A 19,909-nucleotide genomic window follows, 5' to 3' on the forward strand; every position below is an offset into this window, starting at 1 on the left:
GCAGTTACACGCTCCACGGTAAGCACGAGAGTTGGCTCAGGTCTCCTACCTGACTTAGCCAATCTCCTCGTGTGCCCCCCCCAAAGAATTATTGGGGCTGCCTCTCGGGCTTTCGTGCTAGCCGTGTACCCTTATATCTTCGCCGTTCCTCCATTCTCCTGTATCCCTCCTCGCACTGTTCCAAAGAATCCCATGCAGGCTCTGGCGCTCTCCCTGGATCGATCAACCAACTCTCAATCTCCTCCCAGGTTGTTACCCATTGGTCCTTCTCCAGGGTCAATTTCTACATTAAGCGCTGTTCCTCCCAATCACGCTGCTTGGTCCTTTTAAGGTGGGTTATTCTGTCACGTTCGTCGTATGGAGGAGACCAAAGCGCAGCGTGATTAGAATACATACTTTTTAATAAAGACGAAGAACACTTAACAAACTATACAAAAACAACAAACCGAACGTGAAGCTATAATAATATTAGTGCTGACACAGCCAACTAGACATAGACAATAACCCACGAAATACCCAAAGAAGATGGCTGCCTAAATATGGTTCCCAATTAGAGACAACGATAAACAGCTGCCTCTAATTGAGAACCAATATAGGCAACTATAGACATACATAAACACCTAGATAGTAAACAACCCCAAAAACCTACAAAACCCATAGACAGTACAAAAACACATACGTCACCCATGTCACACCCTGACCTAACCAAAACAATAAAGAAAACAAAGAATACTCAGGTCAGGGCGTGACAATAGATAATCCTGTTCTATATTGATATATAGCCCTATATATAAACTCAGCAAAAAAAGAAATGTCCTCTCACTGTCAACTGCATTTATTTTCAGCAAACCTAACATGTGTAAATATTTGTATGAACATAACAAGATTCAACAACTGAGACATAAACTGAACAAGTTCCACAGACATATGACTAACAGAAATGGAATATTGTGTCCCTGAACAAAGGGGGGGTCAAAATCAAAAGTAACAGTCAGTATCGGGTGTGGCCACCAGCTGCATTAAGTACTGCAGTGCATCTCCTCCTCATGGACTGCACCAGATTTGCCCGTTCTTGCTGTGAGATGTTATCCCTCTCTTCCACCAAGGCACCTGCAAGTTCCCGGACATTTCTGGGGGGGAATGGCCCTAGCCCTCACCCTCCGATCCAACAGGTCCCAGTCGTGCTCAATGGGATTGAGATCGGGGCTCTTCGCTGGCCATAACAGAACACTGACATTCCTGTCTTGCAGGAAATCACGCACAGAACGAGCAGTATGGCTGGTGGCATTGTCATGCTGGAGGGTCATGTCAGGATGAGCCTGCAGAAAGGGTACCACATGAGGGAGGAGGATGTCTTCCCTGTAACGCACAGCGTTGAGATTTCCTACAATGACAACAAGCTCAGTCCGATGATGCTGTGACACACCGCCCCAGACCATGACGGACCCTCCACCTCCAAATCGATCCTGCTCCAGAGTACAGGCCTCATTCCTTCGACGATAAACGCGAATCCGACCATCACCCCTGTTGAGACATAACCGCGACTCGTCAGTGAAAAGCACTTTTTGCCATTCCAGTCTGGTCCAGCGACAGTGGGTTTGTGCCCATAGTTGACGTTGTTGCCGGTGATGTCTGGTGAGGACCTGCCTTACAACAGGCCTACAAGCCCTCAGTCCAGCCTCTCTCAGCCTATTGTGGACAGTCTGAGCACTGATGGAGGGATTGTGCGTTCCTGGTGTAACTCGGGAAGTTGTTGTTGCCATCCTGTACCTGTCCTGCAGGTGTGATGTTTGGATGTACCGATCCTGTGCAGGTGTTGTTACACGTGGTCTGCCACTGCGAGGACGATCAGCTGTCTGTCCTGTCTCCCTGTAGCTCTGTCTTAGGCATCTCACAGTACGGATATTGCAATTTATTGCCCTGGCCACATCTGCAGTCCTCATGCCTCCTTGCAGCATGCCTAAGGCACATTTATGCAGATGAGCATGGACCCTGGGCATCTTTCTTTTGGTGTTTTTCAGAGTCAGTAGAAAGGCCTCTTTAGTGTCCTAAGTTTTCATAACAGTGACCTTAATTGCCTACTGTCTGTAAGCTGTTAGTGTCTTAACGACCGTTCCACAGGTGCATGTTCATTTATTGTTTAAGGGTCATTGAACCAGTATGGGAAACAGTGTTTAAACCCTTCACAATGAAGATCTGTGAAGTTATTTGGATTTTTATGAATTATCGTTGAAAGACAGGGTCCTGAAAAAGGGATGTTTCTTTTTTGCTGAGTTTAGATGTCCTAGACCAGGGGTTCTCAGTCTTTTTCAGCTGGAGCCCCCCTTCCACCATTGGTGAAATCTTGCGAATTTTGCAGGTTTAAAGCTTATTCTACACATTTTGTAATGGGGTGTAAAGAAAATTTAGCAGTTTTAAACCACATTTTCTTGCAATTCTATACATTTTGCCATGTCTAATGTATATTCATGTGATATTTGAGTGACAAAAAAATTACAACAATATCTATGGGCTAAAAAAATATAAATAGCTATCTAAAGATATGCAATGACTAACATGAAATGTCACCTTGTGCATTCTACTATTACAACTTTCCAGAGTAGGTTTAAAGCAGGACTGAGTTACTAAATAAAAATACAAATATATATATATATACAGTACCAGTGTTTTTCTTTATTATTACTATTTTCTACGTTGTAGAATAATAGTGAAGACATCAAAACTATGAAATTACACATATGGAATCATGTCCTAACCAAAGAAGTGTTAAACAACTCAAAATATATTTTATGCTTGAGATTCTTCAAAGTAGCCACCCTTTGTCTTGATGACAGCTTTGCAGCTTGGTATTCTCTCAACCAGCTTTATGAGGTAGTCACCAGGAATTAATTTAAATTAACAGGTGTGCCTTTAATTTGTGGAATTTCTTTCCTTCTTAATGCATTTGACCCAATCAGTTGTCATGACGTTGGCCTGTGGGTAAGGTTTTTGACACCCCCATAAATACCTTTCTCCCCTCTCTCTTGACTCTACTGAAGGACTCTTGAATAGCATTTGTTAAACATAGAGAGTCTGGGAGCATCAAACGGTGGGGGGAAAGGAAACATATTTTGGTAATAGAACCAGTTGAAAATATGCGTTGGTACTTAATGAATATGATGTCAGTTCAGTTGTCATCTGAGACATTATGACTGATGACAGGACGACATAAACTGTATCTGGGAAAGTCTACACATTCTAGTTATCAGATTCACATGGAGTTGTTGTGCAATTTAAATGTTTGAACATGAAACTATTTGTGAAAAGATTAAATGTAATTTTAGCTTCCAAATGAGAGAATTGGGTTTTCATAAGGTTAGAGCTCTGCTCAATCAGTGGCCCGCCCCTGTGAAGAGACATGGGTTATTAACTATGAAAACATGGGCTAGGAAAGGACGGACGTCCTATCCTGTCTACCAGACAACGACGATTCTACAACGTATCCAAATTACCACCAGTGACATTCTTCCGAGGACAGGAAGATCTCTGTTGGCCAACACGGCCAGCATCTACGACCAACCTACCGAAGCGCAGCTCAGAGTAAATATTTATTTCATTTTCCTTTTCCAAATGGGCGGTAATTTAGAATGCATAAGATACTGTATTTACAATAGCAGAGCTTCTCCATTTGTTCCTCAGTCTTCCCACTTTTTCACTCAAACCCAACCCCCTTTTCTTTGTGTAACCAGCTGTCATATCTGTTTTGTCCGCCAGGGACGTTTTCCTTCATGACATCATTTGTAATCACGGTATGATTCATTCTGTGTATATGTAATTATGTGTAATTAGTTAGGTATTCAGTAAATTAATAATTAAACCCAATTTTGTATTGCTGATTCAACTTGTTACCCAGGGTTCGTGAAGATAACTAAAAATGTACAACTTTCAGATGAGACTGAAATAAGGTGACGATTAATATTGACTGCTATTGATGTAAAATATTACTAGGTCTTTCAGAGTTTATTCGGAAGATAACAGCTCTATAAACACTATTTCGTGGTGCCATTTACATGATTAGCTCAATCAGGTAATATTAATTACAGAGAAAGGATTTTATAGAATAGCATGTCATATCACTTAATCCGGCATAGCCAAAGACACGACACAGTTGTGAGTTGTTAGGAGTGGTACCAAATACAGAAGATATTTGGTAAAAACACAAAGTACATATTATGGCAAAAATAGCTTAAATAAGCAAAGAGAAATGACAGTCTATCACTACTTTAAGACATGAAGGTCAGTCAATCTGGAAAATGTCAAGAACTTTGAACGTTTCTTCAAGTGCAGTCGCAAAAACCATCAAGCGCTATGATGAAACTGGCTCTCATGAGGACCCCCACAGAAAAGGAAGACCCAGTTACCTCTGCTTCAGAGGTTAGAAATTGCATCCCAAATAAATGCTTCACAGAATTCAAGTAACAGACACATCTCAACATCAACTGTTCAGGGGAGAGTGTGAATCAGACCTTCGTAGTCGAATGAGCTGTATACTCCATAAACAGGAAAACGCTCATCCAGAGGAGGCGCTCCTAGTGGCCAGGAACTTTAATGCAGGGAAACTTAAATCGGTTTTACCAAATTTCCCCCAGCATGTTAAATGTGCAAGGGGAGGGGAATAAATTCTAGACCTGTCACGCCCTAATCTGTTTCACCTGTCCTTGTGATTGTCTCCACCCCCTCCAAGTGTCGCTGATTTTCCCAGATGTTATTTATCCCAGTTCGTTGTGTATGTTCAAGTCAACCAGCGTGTTTTTCCCGTGCTCCTGCTTTTTCTATTCTCTTTTTGCTAGCCCTCCCGGTTTTGACCTGTGCCTGTTTCTAGACTCTGTAGCCGCCTGCCTGACCATTCTGCCTGCCTTGACCTCAAGCTTGCCTGCCACTCTGTACCTCCTGGACTCTGAACTGGTTTGGACCTTTTACCTTTCCACGATCACTCTCTTGCCTACCGTTTTGGATAATAATAAATATCAAAGACTCAAACCATCTGCCTCCCCTTTTCTGCATCTGGGTCTTGCCTTGTGCAATTATAAGACTACATTTACTCCACACACAGAGACGCGTACAAAGCTCTCCCTCACCCTCCATTTGGCAAATCTGACTATAATTCTATCCTCCTGATTCCTGCTCACAAGCAAAAATTTAAGCAGGAAACACCAGTGACTCGGTCAATAAAAAAGTGGTCAGATGAAGCAAATGCTAAGCTACAGGACTGTTTTGCTAGCACAGACTGGAATATGTTCAGGTATTCTTCCGATGGCATTGAGGAGTACACCACATCCGTCACCGACTTCATGAATAAGTGCATTGTTGACGTCCTCCCTGCAGTGACTGTACATACAGTGGGGAGAACAAGTATTTTATACACTGCCGATCACTTACCAACCAGTAAGAATTCCGGCTCTCACAGACCTGTTAGTTTTTCTTTAAGAAGCCCTCCTGTTCTCCACTCATTACCTGTATCAACTGCACCTGTTTGAACTCGTTACCTGTTTAAAAGACACCTGTCCACACACTCAATCAAACAGACTCCAACCTCTCCACAATGGCCAAGACCAGAGGGCTGTGTAAGGACATTAGGGATAAAATTGTAGACCTGCACAAGGCTTGGATGGGCTACAGGACAATAGGCAAGCAGCATGGTGAGGACGACTGCACCGTATTGAGGGAAGGATGGATGGGGCCATGTATCGCGAGATCTTGGCCAACAACCTCCTTCCCAGTAAGAGCATTGAAGATGGGTCTTGGCTGGGTCTTCCAGCATGACAACGACCCGAAACACACAGCCAGGGCAACTAAGAAGTTGCTCCGTAAGAAGCATCTCAAGTCCTGAAGTGGCCTAGCCAGTCTCCAGACCTGAACCCAATAGAAAATCTTTGGTGGGAGCTGAAAATCCGTATTGCCCAGCGACAGCCCCGAAACCTGAAGGATCTGGAGAAGGTCTGTATGGAGGAGTGGGCCAAAATCCCTGCTGCAGTGTGTGCAAACCTGGTCAAGAACTACAGGAAACGTATGATCTCGGTAACTGCAAACATAGCTTTTCTGATGTATCAAATACTTATGTCATGCAATAAAATGCTAATTAATTACTTAAAAATCATACAATGTGATTTTCTGGATTTTTGTTTTAGATTCTGTCTCTCGCATTTCACTGTAAGGGGTTACACCTGTTGTATTCGGCGCATGTGACAAATAAAATGTAATTTGATTTGATAATACCCCATAATGACAAAGCAAAAACTTGCTGCAAAAAAAACACTACTAAAGGACACCAATAAGAAGAAGAGACTTGCTTGGGCCAAGAATATCAAGCAATGGACATTAGACCGATGTAAATCTGTTCTTTGGTCTGATGAGTCCAAATTTTAGATTTTTTGTTCCAACTGCCGTGTCTTTGTGAGACGCAGAGTAGGTGAACGGATGATCTCTGCATGTGCGGTTCCCACCGTGAAGCATGGAGGAGGAGGTGTGATGGTGTGCGGATGCTTTGCTTGTGACACTCTGTGATTTATTTAGAATTCAAGGCACACTTAACCAGCATGACTACCACAGCATTCTGCAGCGATACAACATCCCATCTGGTTTGCGCTTAGTGGGGCTATCATTAATTTTCAAACAGGATAATGACCCAACACACCTCCAGGCTGTAGGGGGCTAGTTGACCAAGAAGGAGAGTGATGGAATGCTGCATCAGATGACCTGGCCTCCACAACCACCCGACCTCAGCCCAATTGAGATGGTTCTTTATGAGTCGGACTGCAGAGTGAAGGAAAAGCAGACAAGTGCTCAGCATATGTGGGAACTCGTTCAAGACTGTTCGTTCAAGCATTCCAGGTGAAGATGGTTGAGAGAATGAGAGTCATGGAGTGCTGCATCAGATGACCTGGCCTCCATGAGTGTGCAAAGTTGTGACCAAGGCAAAGGTGACTACTTTGAAGAATCTAAAATATATATACTTTTTTGGTTACTACATGATTCCTTGTTATTTCTTAGTTTTTATGTCTTCACTATTATTCTACAATGTAGAAAATAGTTTTTAAAAAATAAGAAAAACCCTTATTCAGTAGGTGCATCCAAACTTTTGACTGGTACTGTATATATACAGTTGAAGTCGGAAGATTACATACTTTACCTTAGCCAAATACATTTAATCTCACTTTTTCACAATTCCTGACATTTAATCTGAGTAAAAAATGATCTGTCTTTGGTCAGTTACGATCACCACTTTATTTTAAGAATGTGAAATGTCTGTAACGTTCTGACCTTAGTTCTTTTGTTATGTCTTTGTTTTAGTATGGTCAGGGCGTGAGTTGGGTGGCTTGTCTATGTTCCTTTTTCTATGTTGTGTTTTGAGTTTGGCCTGGTATGGTTCTCAATCAGAGGCAGGTGTCGTTAGTTGTCTCTGATTGAGAATCATACTTAGGTAGCCTGGTTTCACTTTTGAGTGGGTGGTGAATATTTTCTGTTATGTGTATGTCACCTTTCAGAACTGTTTCGTTTCATTTCTCCTTTGTTATTTTGTTTAGTTTTCTCGGTTTAATAAATATATGATGAACACTTACCACTCTGCGCTTTGGTCCTCACCTCATTTCAACGACGAGTGTCAAAATGTCTGAATAATAGTAGAGAGAATGATTTCTTTCAGTGTTTATTTCTTTCATCACATTCCCAGTGGGTCAGAAGTTTACATACAGTCAATTAGTATTTGGTAGCATTGCCTTTAAATTGCTTAACTTGGGTCAAACGTTTTGGCTAGCCTTCCACAAGCTTCCCACAATAAGTTGGGTGAATTTTGGCCCTTTTCTCCTGACAGAGCTGGTGTAACTGAGTCAGGTTTGTAGGTCTCCTTGCTTGCACACACTTTTTCAGTTCTGACCACAAATTTTCTATAGGATTGAGGTCAGGGCTTTGTGATGGCCACTCCAATACCTTGACGTTGTTGTCCTTAAACCATTTTGCCACAAGTATGCTTGGGGTCACTGTTCATTTGGAAGACTCCTTTGCGACCAAGCTTTAACTTCCTGACTGATGTCTTGAGATGTTGCTTCAATATATCTATACCTAATTTTCTCTCTTCATGATGCCATCTATTTTGTGAAGTGCACCAGTCCCTCCTGCAGCAAAGCACACCCACAACATGATGCTGCCACCCCCGTGCTTCATGTTTGGGATGGTGTTCTTCTGCTTGCAAGCCTCCCCTTTTTCCTCCAAACGTAACAATGGTCATTATGGCCAAACAGTTATATTTTTGTTTCATCAGATCAGAGGACATTTCTCCAAAAAGTATGATCTTTGTCCCCATGTGCAGTTGCAAACCGTAGTCTAGCGGTATGACAGCTGTGTGGTCCCATGGTGTTTATACTTGCGTACTATTGTTTGTACAGATGAACGTGATACCTTCAGGTGTTTGGAAATTTCTCCCAAGGATGAACTAGACTTGTGGAGGTCTACAATTTTTTTCTGAGGTCTTGGCTGATTTCTTTTGATTTTCACATAATGTCAAGCAAAGAGGCACTGAGTTTGAAGGTAGACCTTGAAATACATCCTTAGGTACACCTCCAATTGACTCAAATGATGTCAATTAGCCTATCAGAAGCTTCTAAAGCCATGACATAATTTTTTTGTAAACTTCCGACTTCAACTGTATTTACAGTATGTATTGTATAACGGCACAATCATTTGGTCTTTTTTGGGCTTGGGCTTATTAAATGTCTTTAATGTATGGCTCATCAGGCTCAGGTAGCATCAGGCTTGAATTTTCTATGTTTTCTATGTCTCTATGTACTAGAGGCGAAGTCAGGTGCAGGAGTGCAGAGTAATGTTAACAGGCGCACTTTTATTTTCGTTCCAAAAACGAGAGCACTACACAAAACACGGAACATAACAAAAGTAAAGCGTGTAAATAAAACACCACAATAACATGAAACAATTACACACAAATACATGATGGGAACCAGAGGGTTAAATACAAGTAGATTGATTGGGGAAATGTAAACCAGGTGTGTATGGAACAAGACAAGACAAATGGATATATGAAAAATGGAGCGGTGATGGCTAGAAAGCCAGTGACGTCAATCACCGAACGAACAAGGAGAGGAGCCGACTTCAGCGGAAGTCGTGACACTATCAAAGCTCGAGTCAATTCCAAACATAGGCCTATTTATATGCTTTATAATACTTTTGAATGACACTTCTGGTTTTGGCCGGAAATTCCTGGATTACCTGGCAGAAAAGTTATTTCTTCTCAAGATGGAACATTTGTAAAATACTAGGAAAATATTCAACCCTAGAACAGGCATGGTGTAGGAATAACATGGAAGGGATGGATGCAAACGTCATGAAGACCGAGAACTAACATCAATCCCCTTTTAGTCTAAACTAAATAGAGAATTGGCAACTTTGGTGATAAAATGTTAATAACAAATGAAAAATTGTCATGATGTTTAGTAATTAAAGTTTATTGGGAAACCCTAGGACAGGCGGTGTGAGGAATACTTTCGCCCAAGGAGTTCTATGGACACTTTGATTGATTTTACAGAGATGAAAGGTGATGTAAGCATAATGAATAGTGTGGTTATGGAGGCAGATTCTGTCTTGTGTTAAGAAAATGGCCTTTGTGTGTGGGTGCATGCCTGCCTTTCTGCCTGCCTGTGTGTGCATGCACGTGTACTGAATTAATCAGTGTGTATTCGTGGTTGTGTGTGTTTTCCTACTGATGGATCTGTATATATCTCAGTGGTCTTGTATTAGTTTCCTATTGATATCCACTCTTTCTGAAGTTGACATGAAGGGGTCTAATCTCCCCTGATACTGCCCCTGCTGAGAGCTTCTTCAGGTATCTATTCCAAACAGATCAATGTCTGGAGACCAAGGCTTCTATTGTGGCATTTCATCTTAGGACACTTCTTCATCTTGATTGACAACCTTGATCAAATATTAACTCCAAAAATTAATTGTTTGGAAAATACTCCTCTCTATGGACTTAGAGGAGAGACACTGTCAAGTTCTTTCTGTGACCTCTGCAAGTTAAATATAAGGTAACTGGGTTGAAATTAGTAATCAAGTGTGTAATTATCCTTATCCTTACATTTATTGTGCCAATTATCCTTATACTTTGCGGACACTAGATTAATCAGAATGCTAAAGATATTCTGACACAGTCTCTCACTAGCACAATGAGTGAGGCACTGAGGAGACCTTGGTTAAAATGTCTTCTAAATGACCAATTGAACAGACTGGTATTCCTGCAGGCAGTAACATGCCACAAATCAATTAATAGCCATGAAAAGCAGTTTTCTACAAAAGGCAGCTGTGATGCCCAAAAATGTGTGGTTAATGAATAATGACACACCAGGAGAAAATACATTGACACACTGTAATAAGCACTCAATTAAGTCATTTGAAATGAAGCAGGCTATTTACCAAATGTATCTGTTTCTGTTGAAATGGATGTCCTTCTCGTATTTCCAGCAATAAATCGCAGACAGAATTTTATTTTGGGCAAATTATGCATGGGAAATCAAGTACAATTTTATAGTTTCATAGACTAATTAGTGTGACATTTATACTGCATAATTGTTACAGATGTCAAACCTGTCCTCCAGTCTACTGCCATCATGACTTTGAGCGTAAAGATTGCAGTCATACCTATGTTTCTGATACTTAGTGGGCAGATGAATGCTGTGTTTCAACAGTTTAGGTTGGCACGATTGCAAATTCTTTCACAGGGTTAAAAACAACACAGCATGTGTGTGTGTGTGTGTGTGTGTGTGTGTGTGTGTGTGTGTGTGTGTTTTAGTGCATGGATTAAGGAAAGAGCACAACCCTCTTTGTCATGTTCTCACTCCACTCACTACGAGGTGCAATGGGTGGGGGGTTGAAGTGGTCAGAGAAGCGTGCTCTGTAGTCTAACATGCTCTCCAGGACAGAGATGGGTTGATAAGAGATGCTTTTGCCTTGGCAGATGAGCCCTCTCAGCTCTCCCATAAGTCTGCCTGGCTGCCTGGTCATGGCAGTGCCACCTTCCTCCTCCCCCTAACCTCCACTCTTCTCCACTCTCCTCCATCTTATCCCTTGTGAAATGGATTCACTCAGTTCATCCCAGGGTCCCCTGTGTGCATTCGGATATATAATGCCCCAGAATGCTCTCTGTTCTTTTTGGTGGGACTTGCTTTTTTGTGTGTGTTTGTATGTGTGTGTGTGTTTGGTTGGAATTGCTGTGGAAATTGCATTCTTCTCCCATGCATTGCATGAATAGCTGCAAGTGCAATTTTTTTTGTGGTTGCCGTTGAGTACTTCTACAGTATGTACGATCGTGCTTTGTTCTCTGTGCCCAAGCTGCCCCTTGTTGCATTACAGACAAACAAGGAGAGAGGGAGAGAGAGGTGGAGAGAGAGAGAGAGGTGGAGGGAGAGAGAGAGCAAGAGAGGAGGCGGAGGAAAGAGAGGTGGAGAGAGAGAGATGTTGCATTACAGGCGAATGAAGAGAGGTGGAGGGAGAGAGAGAGAGAGAGAGAGAGAGAGAGAGAGAGAGAGAGAGGAGGAGTGAGCCGGTGAGAGAGGGGTGTTAGATGGATACACTCAAACAAAGAGCAGGGACTGAGGGAACACTCTTTGTTTTGTAATGTGTGCTTTTATAGTTCATTTCTTCCCACACACCCTGGATTTCTGACAATGTCACATTGGGAGCAGGGTAATCACAGCTCTCGCCTGATATCTCCTCCATCACACAGTCCACTGAGGCTTTTTACTGGAGATGGGAAGGCACTTAAACCTATTTCTCTCTGGAGCTCAAAGAGACTTGGGCACCTAATGGAATCTTCTTCCCCCTAATCCAGGGCATTCTTCACATGTGCTTAAAAGCAAAATGTTTACTTGTGGACAATTGTTATCCCAGTTTAAGTGGCAGCTTTCTGTGAGCCCATGTAATTCACCTCTGTCAATATTCTTCACAGACAAATGCCCTCGGTGAAGTATTTTACCCTCAAATAGTCTCATTTTCAGTTGGTATAAACACTTTAAGATGCTTTTCAAACAGTTTACTGCTTATTGGTCTATTTAACATCATCTAACTATTTTTAATAGAATGGAATCAGCTTTGTTTTGTTATTTATGTTATAAATTCAATGGACTCTGTAGAGAGAATTCTCAGATGTGGTACACAGCCTAACATGTCCTGGTTGCTGTGCCTTCGGGGCCTGTGACTCTCTGCGGCCAGGGTAGAAATCCCATTAACAGCATCTGTGCATCTTAGTGCCAATACCAGTACACACCAGTACACTCTGTGGCCTCACCAGACTTGCATATTGCACCAAATATACACACGAGCCAGGGCCAGGTGGACTTCATGCTCTCTCTCATACAAAAAAATATTTATGGCCAAAGCAAAAGGGGAATACTTCCTTCTCAAAGAAAGGCTGTAAAGATAATGTTCTCTTCATCACCTGATAGGAAATTAGGATTTAAGTGAAAGATGTGTTGCTCTCTTTTTCCTGGTTGTTTACTATGGGATATATGGGATTTTTACTATGCCTTAAAACATGCAAAATGCATACGGCCCCTTTTCCATTTTAACAATCCTCTATGAATATTTATGAACATTATTCTAGATACAGGTCTGTCTGCTCCTCCACTGTAGCAATTCTTCACAATTGTGCGTTTGTGTTTCATTCTATGATCCATTGTTTTATTGTTATGAACACGACATGAAAGTGTTTCGATTTGTGCAAGGAATCAAATGTTGTTGTAGCTTACAGGCATGTCTAGCATGGCCACTAGGGTATCCATCACTTCCCCCCCTCTGCCATTGTAACATCCACCAACAAAAATGTCCTTTAAAGTTAAATGTCACATGAAATGAGAATCTATATATGAGTTCTGTCTGAGATTTTGTTGTTTTGTGACTTGTGCATCTTGTAACCCTGCTGGTCATTTGTCTCCCCAAGGTGGCTGTGACATTTGCTTTGGGGTCAGAAGTTCAACAGGAGACCACAAATGACTTCAGCCAAATTGGTAAACCTTTCCTAATGGGCACCGTTGCACTGGGTAAGAACGAACATACACTACTCTATTTGTGAGTTCCTCCTACTCCACCTCCATCACATAGAACAAAAACACATAGTGAGGGAGAACAGAACACAGATGACTGTCCCCTCTTAGACATTTGAAGAATGTCAAGAAGAGAGAAAAACATTGCTTTATGTTGCCATAGGTGTGTGGAGAAGTGCTGGAGGTTGGAGAGGATCCCTTGCAGTGGTAATTGTGAGGAGAGTCGTATGTTTCCTGAACAGTTAATGGAGGTGCTTGGATAACCCTGACTGTCAGATGGGAGCAGATGGAGCGAGTGGAAATCACACTCTTCTTTCTCTCCTGCCTTCACCCTCTCTATTTCTCTCACTCTCTCTCTCTCACTCTCTCTCTCTCTCTCTCTCATTTGTCTCTTTGTCTCACCCCCCTCTCTCTCTCGCTCTCTCACATCTCTTCGTCTCATCCCCCCCCTCTCTCTCTCTCTCCATCTCTCTCTTTATCATTTGTCTCTTCTTCTCTCTCTCTCTTTCTCTCTCTCTCTCTCTCTCTCTCTCTCTCTCTCTCTCAATCATCTCTGTCCCGCCCCAGCACTCTCTCTCACTCTCTCTCGTCTCTTCGTCTCGTCCCCTCTCTCTCTCTCACTCTCTCTCTCATTTGTCTCTTCGTCTCTCCCCCCCCCCCCTCTCTCTCTCCCTCCCTCTCTTATTTGTCTCTTCGTCTCGCCCCCCCTCTCTCTCTCTCATTTGCCTCTTTGTCCTGCCCCCCTCTCTTTCTCTCTCTCTCTCTCTCACATCTCTTTGTCTCATCCCCTCTCTCTCTCTCTGTCATTTGTCTCTTCGTCCTCCCCTCTCTCACTATCTCTCGCTCTCTCTCGTTTCTCCATCTCGTCCCCCTATCTTCGTCTCCCTCTCTCTCACTCTCTCTCTCTCATTTGTCTCTTCGTCTCGCCCCCCTCTCTCGCTCTCTCTCTCTCTCTCTCTCTCTCTCTCTCTCTCTCTCTCATCTCTATCATTTGTCTCTTCGTCCCCCCTCTCTCTCTCTCTCTCTCTCTCTCATCTCTGCGTCTCATCCCCCCCTCTCTCTCTCTCCATCTCTCTCTCTGTCATTTGTCTCTTCGTCTCGCCTCTCTCTCTCCATCTATCTCTCTATCATTTGTCTCTTCGTCTCCCCCTCTCTCTCGTCTCTTCATCTCGTACTCCTCTCTCTCTCTCTCTCACTTTCTCTCAACTCTTTGACTCGTCCCCCTCTCTCTCTCTCCCTCTCTCTCTCATTTGTCTCTTTGTCTCTTTGTCTTGCCCATCCCCCCTCTCCCTCTCTCTCTCTCTCTCTCTCTCTCGCTCTCTCTCTCTCTCTCTCTCTCTCTCTCTCCCTGTCTCTCTCTCATTTGTCTCTTCGTCTCACCCATCCCCCCTCTCCCTCTCTCTCTATCTCTCTCTCTCTCTCTCTCTCTCTCTCTCTCTCTCTCTCTCTCTCTCTCTCTCTCATTTGTCTCTTTGTCTCACCCATCCCCCCCTCTCTCTCTCTCTCTCTCTCTCTCTCTCTCTCTCTCTCTCTCATTTGTCTCTTCGTCTCACCCATCCCCCCTCTCCCTCTCTCTCTCTCTCTCTCTCATTTGTCTCTTCGTCTCACCCATCCCCCCTCTCCCTCTCTCTCTCTCTCTCTCATTTGTCTCTTTGTCTCGCCCCCCCTCTTTTTTTCTCTCACTCTCTCTTATTTGTCTCTTTGTCTCATCCCCCTCTCTCTTTCTCTCTCTCCATCTCTCTATCATTATCATTTGTCTCTTCCCCCCTCTCTCTCTTTCTCTCTCTCTCATTTGTCTCTTCATCTCGCCCCACCCCCCTCGCTCTCTCTCGTCTCTTTGTCTCCCCCTCGCTCTCTCTCCAATCCGGTTAATTGGTTAGTACATTGAGAGCGGCGAGGTCCTGGTGGCAGCAAGCCCTGAGCCGCCTGGGACTGGTGTCTAAAGAGCAAACAAGCCCTGGGAGTTGGAGTGGAGGGAGTCTCATTTACAGCCCGCTCTCCTCTCTGCAGCCCTCCTCTGACACCTTCCTCAGCAAAGCTGTTAGCTTACCGCTGCTTTGTCAGTGTCCCAGAAGCCTTTGTTGAGTGTCTGCGCTCCTAATGGGCTGTTGCTTTTAAAGAGTCAGAGGGCAGCCTTTTGCTTACAGTGAGCGTAGAGTACTGCTACTCACAGCTACTCACAGCTACATCCACAGACCTGTCTATGTGTTGAGGGGGTTTGATGTGATGCTGTTCAAGCAAGCAGGACAGAGAACACAGTACATACACAGTAAAGATAGTAATGGTATACTATACAATATGTATGTGTTTATTGATAGAACAAAAGCTGTGTAGTGGTTGTGTGGATAGTTCTATATTTCTATGATAGCAGAGGTTGAGCGGTCCCCATAGGGTTCTGGTGCTTTGTTTATTTGTCTAAAACTAATGATAAGCCCAAGGGGAAAACAGTGCAAATTACAGGCCTCTTACCTTTCTCATTCTGCCATCTGCTGCAATATAGGGCTTTAATCCCCTGCCTATTTTCATAGTTTTGTACTTTGTAAAGTGAAAACATACCCAAGTCTACTGTGCAGCACAATTCAAATTCTAAACAGTATAACTGTGATAAGCGGTTACACTGTTGCTCATACACAGTCACGCCCTGACCTTAGAGAGCTGTTTTATTTATCCATTTGGTTAGGTCATGGTGTGATGTGGGGTGGGCATTCTATGTTTTGTATTTCTGTGTGGTTGGCCGAGTGTGGTTCCCAATCAGAGGCAGCTGTCTATTGTTGTCTCTGATTGGGAATCATACTTAGGCAGCCTGTTCTTCCACCTTAGTTGTGGGTAGTTGTATTTGGTAGTGGCCTGTATAGCCCTAGTAAGATGCACTTTGGTGGTTGACATTCTTAATAAATGAAAATGTACGCTCACCACGCTGCACCTTGGTCCGGTCATCTCATTCTAAATCAAATGTGTCGCTTACTGTCATTTGATTTCTTTGCAGGAGGTATTGTCAACGTGATGCCTCTCCTGTTCTCAGAAATATCTCACAACAAGACACAGGTATTATGGATTTGCATTATTTTATTGTGTTTGCACACACATTTGATTCACAGTATTTTCTAGGTGTAATTCTACCTGACATAACTCTAGAGAGTTTAAACATTGAGATAATTGTGCCTACCAGCATAAACTGCACACCAATTGTGCAGCCATCCACCATTAGAACAGGGACCAGGATGCCACTGCTATGAAGGGCTGAAATGGCCCTCCTCCATTGAGCTCGTTGTGTTGTGATAGGGAGCCAGCAGTCTCCATTAGAGCGGTTTCCCCCTGCACAGCATGTAGCCCAGCACAGAGATCCATAGCTTCTATACAAGGGGTCCTGTCACACACATGTCCTAGGTAGCAAAGGTCTGGATAAATATTGTCATTCTTCGGCATAGTAACAAACCCCCACCTTGCAACCCCAAACTGTTCAAACCTTTCTCACCCCTCTTGATGGCAGAGAGAAAAATGAGCAGGTTTAAAGCTTATTTCCTGCAAATCTCCACCCTTTACATACGGATCCGGCCCGTGGTCTGCCTATTGATAATGGCTGTTCTATATTATCTTCTTATAGTGGAGCAGACAGCACTCCATCCACACTTAGGAATTTAGTTGATTGCATTGGCTGTCATGTGCTGTTGATGTTGACTGGCTCTTTCAATAATCTCTATATGTAGATCATGTGGTTCAGAAGAGTCATACTGGGAGGACTAGCCACATGCACCGTTCTGAATATATTATGGTAAGTGTTTTTCCCCATACTGTCTATGGCTGCGTTTACACAGGTAGCCCAATACTGATCTGTTGCCCAATTATTGTCAGAAGTGCTGATCTGACCAATTAGTGAGAAAAAGAAAGATCAGAATTGGGCTGCCTGTGTAAACTCAGCCTAATAGCTTGATCAGTATTCTGGTCAATTACCTCCAATACAGGTGTGTATGAGGCACATGGTCCTACACATTCACAGTGCCAATGTAGGACAATGTATTCAGGTAGATGATCACATATACTGTACCTAATGTATTTGGTTGCCAATGTGACGTGTAGACTCTCACAACATGTGAGTTGTCCCAGGAAGTGGTTGTGGTACTGTGTAAATCATACAGGCCTAGTACCAGCCCCCCTCTGTCCCTGCTGGGTTGATGTCTGCTCTCCATGACAGATGGTACTAGTACAACCCAGTGAGTCCCAATATGATATGCTCCAGTAAGACTGGCACCACCTCAGACCACAGAGAGGCCCAGTAAAATGAGTCAGTCTCCTGTTTTTTCCACAATGTAAATGTCTGCAGCAGCAACATTGGAACAGACAAAGCGGGAAGGAGTGGGGCTTCAGACGGGCACTGGAGTGTTGTTTTCTTTGATGTCTCTCTCACTGAAATACTGCCAAAGTTTTTCAAAAGGGCCTCCGTTGCATCTAATCATGTGTAAAGAACCTATTGAGTTTGCAATCAGTGCTTTGTTACTCGAGAGAGAGTGAAAGCAATTATGCTGAAGCAGATGAAATGAAAGGAGTTTGATCCAGGAGATAAACTCCCATCAGCCACTGGAGTTGGAGCTGGGCTCCAGCAGTAGACTTTTCCCTCTTACCCCGTCATTCATTATCCTCCTTCCCACCACATTTAACATTCAACAACCATACTAGATTTTCTGACATCTTAGTATAGATGTAAAAAAAAAAAAAAAAAAAATCCAATATACAGAACAGAGGGAAAGAGAAGGATAGAGACAGAAAGGATAGACAACATAACAAGAGTGGCAGCCAAACCTTTTAGTAAAATTGGACAAAAACACTACATGGAGCTATACAGTAGAGCTATGTTCTAATAACTATTATTATGAAAAGTTATTGTATTGCCAATTATTCATTACACAACACAGTAATTGTATATTTTATAGTACACAGAAAAAGGTGGTTGATTACATTGGGTATTCTAATGAACCAAGTATTTTTTGCTGTCCCTCTTTTTGTTTTATGCCTGCACAGGCTATATATTTAACTTTGTATATTACTGTTTGGTTCAGCAATCTTATGCTCAGCATCCAGTAGTTCTTGCCTACGCAGAACTTTATTTGATTTGCTACATTTGTTCCATCCGTATTTGTTTATTTGGTGCTGGTGATTACCGTTTTATTTAACTGCGCTCTGCTTGGCCCATTCATTCTCTGGAGGCGTCAGTCTCACGCGGCACTCTTAGCAATCATTTTAGCGCAGTTGCCACTGTGAAGTTTATCTCTCCTGTCGGCACCCATCACTTCTTTCAACACGGTAACATATTCTCTGTCTGCTTCATTTGCATCCCGCAAATTGGCTGCATCTGGTCTTTTGATGACAAAGAGAAGTTAATCAGAACAGCTCGAGCCACTCTCCTTGCATCTCCTCCTCCTCCACACAACAACAACACCACCAACAACATCACCACCAACAACAACATCACCACCAACACAAACAACAACATCACCAACATCACCAACCCAAACAACACCACCAACACTAACAACACTACCAGCAACACCACCAACAACAACAATACTACCAACAACATCACCACCAACACAAACAACAACATCACCAACATCACCAACCCAAACAACACCACCAACACTAACAACACTACCAGCAACACCACCAACAACAACATCACCAATAACAACATCACCAACAACAGCACACCTCATCAGCGCCAATAGGATGCATAATATTGATTTCAAACTGTACAGATCCACTAGTCACTCATTATGTGGAGGGAAATTGTCTTTCCAATCTGTGACTGGTATTGGGATCATGTGTCATATGGCTGGACTATCTTTAAAGACCACTTCCACAGAGACTCACATAGAATTGAATTACCTGTAGTTGGAGACAAATGTCCTGATGTTCTGTTTGGTAATGCATCAATAAGTGGTAAATGGTTTTGAGTTGGACTACACACACACACACACACACACACGCACACACACTTCCTTAAATTCATTGTAGTTCATCCAAGCTGGAGTTAACGTTATTTGCAGCTTTTTCATTTAACTCCTTCCTTATGCTCTTGGCCTACCTAACTTGACATCTTGGTAAGCAATTTCCTCACCACCCATTTGTCAGACCATCATTTTGATGTATAATTATCACCCTGAACATAATTCTATAGTGCAGCCTATTCGGAGCAAGAGAACAGTGGAATAAAATAGAAATGGTCTTATGTTGGGCTTGCTCAAGCATAGTCACAGCAAATGAACAGATAAATCTCCACAGCCCTGCTCCTGGAGTGCAGAAATCAACAGTTGGAGGTCTTGTCCATTCCTTTCTTTGTATACCCTGTGTTCTGCCCCTTGTGTCCAACCAATGATTATTAAGCATATTTCAGTTTCTGTTTTTCATTTCAGTTCCTCCAAATGTCATTAACAGTTTTCCCTGCTTTGAGAGAAGACCCATTATTTTTGTTTATATCTCAGCAATGTTCCTTTTTCATGTCCACAGTTAGCAATAGGAAACTGTCCTCTAATTGTCTAATCTGTTTTTATTAAATATGCATAATTTGTTTTTTTAAATAATTAGACTAGGGTGATTTGTTTGTGTCACCAGTGGTTAATTTGTGTGGGTTTTTGGCAGAGGAGGGTGATGGCTGTGGCATGAGTCTGTTGCCACTTTCCCAGCTGTTGTAGCTGGGACCGGGATATGCCATGCCATCCAGGCTGCAGGCCCTGTGTTGTGTTGGTTGTTTATTAATGTCATCGCCCTGCCCCGTATGTCTGTCTGCAGTGGGAACCCATGCTCATGGCTTCCCAACACAGGCCAAGCTACCA

General features: G+C 42.9%; 1 protein-coding gene across 1 annotated transcript in view; it reads left to right on the top strand.

The window, feature by feature from the left end:
- Positions 1-19,909, top strand: part of si:ch211-51h4.2 (uncharacterized) — a 91,993-nt gene that overhangs the window by 44,659 nt on the left and 27,425 nt on the right. Inside the window, exons 9-11 of the mRNA XM_021604126.3 lie at positions 12,980-13,079; positions 16,069-16,127; positions 16,790-16,854. Coding sequence (XP_021459801.3) covers positions 12,980-13,079; positions 16,069-16,127; positions 16,790-16,854 — 224 coding nt within the window. The remainder of the gene's footprint in view (positions 1-12,979; positions 13,080-16,068; positions 16,128-16,789; positions 16,855-19,909) is intronic.

Source organism: Oncorhynchus mykiss, chromosome 5 (genome assembly GCF_057628025.1).
Source record: "Oncorhynchus mykiss isolate SJ-2025 chromosome 5, ASM5762802v1, whole genome shotgun sequence".
NCBI lineage: Eukaryota > Metazoa > Chordata > Actinopteri > Salmoniformes > Salmonidae > Oncorhynchus > Oncorhynchus mykiss.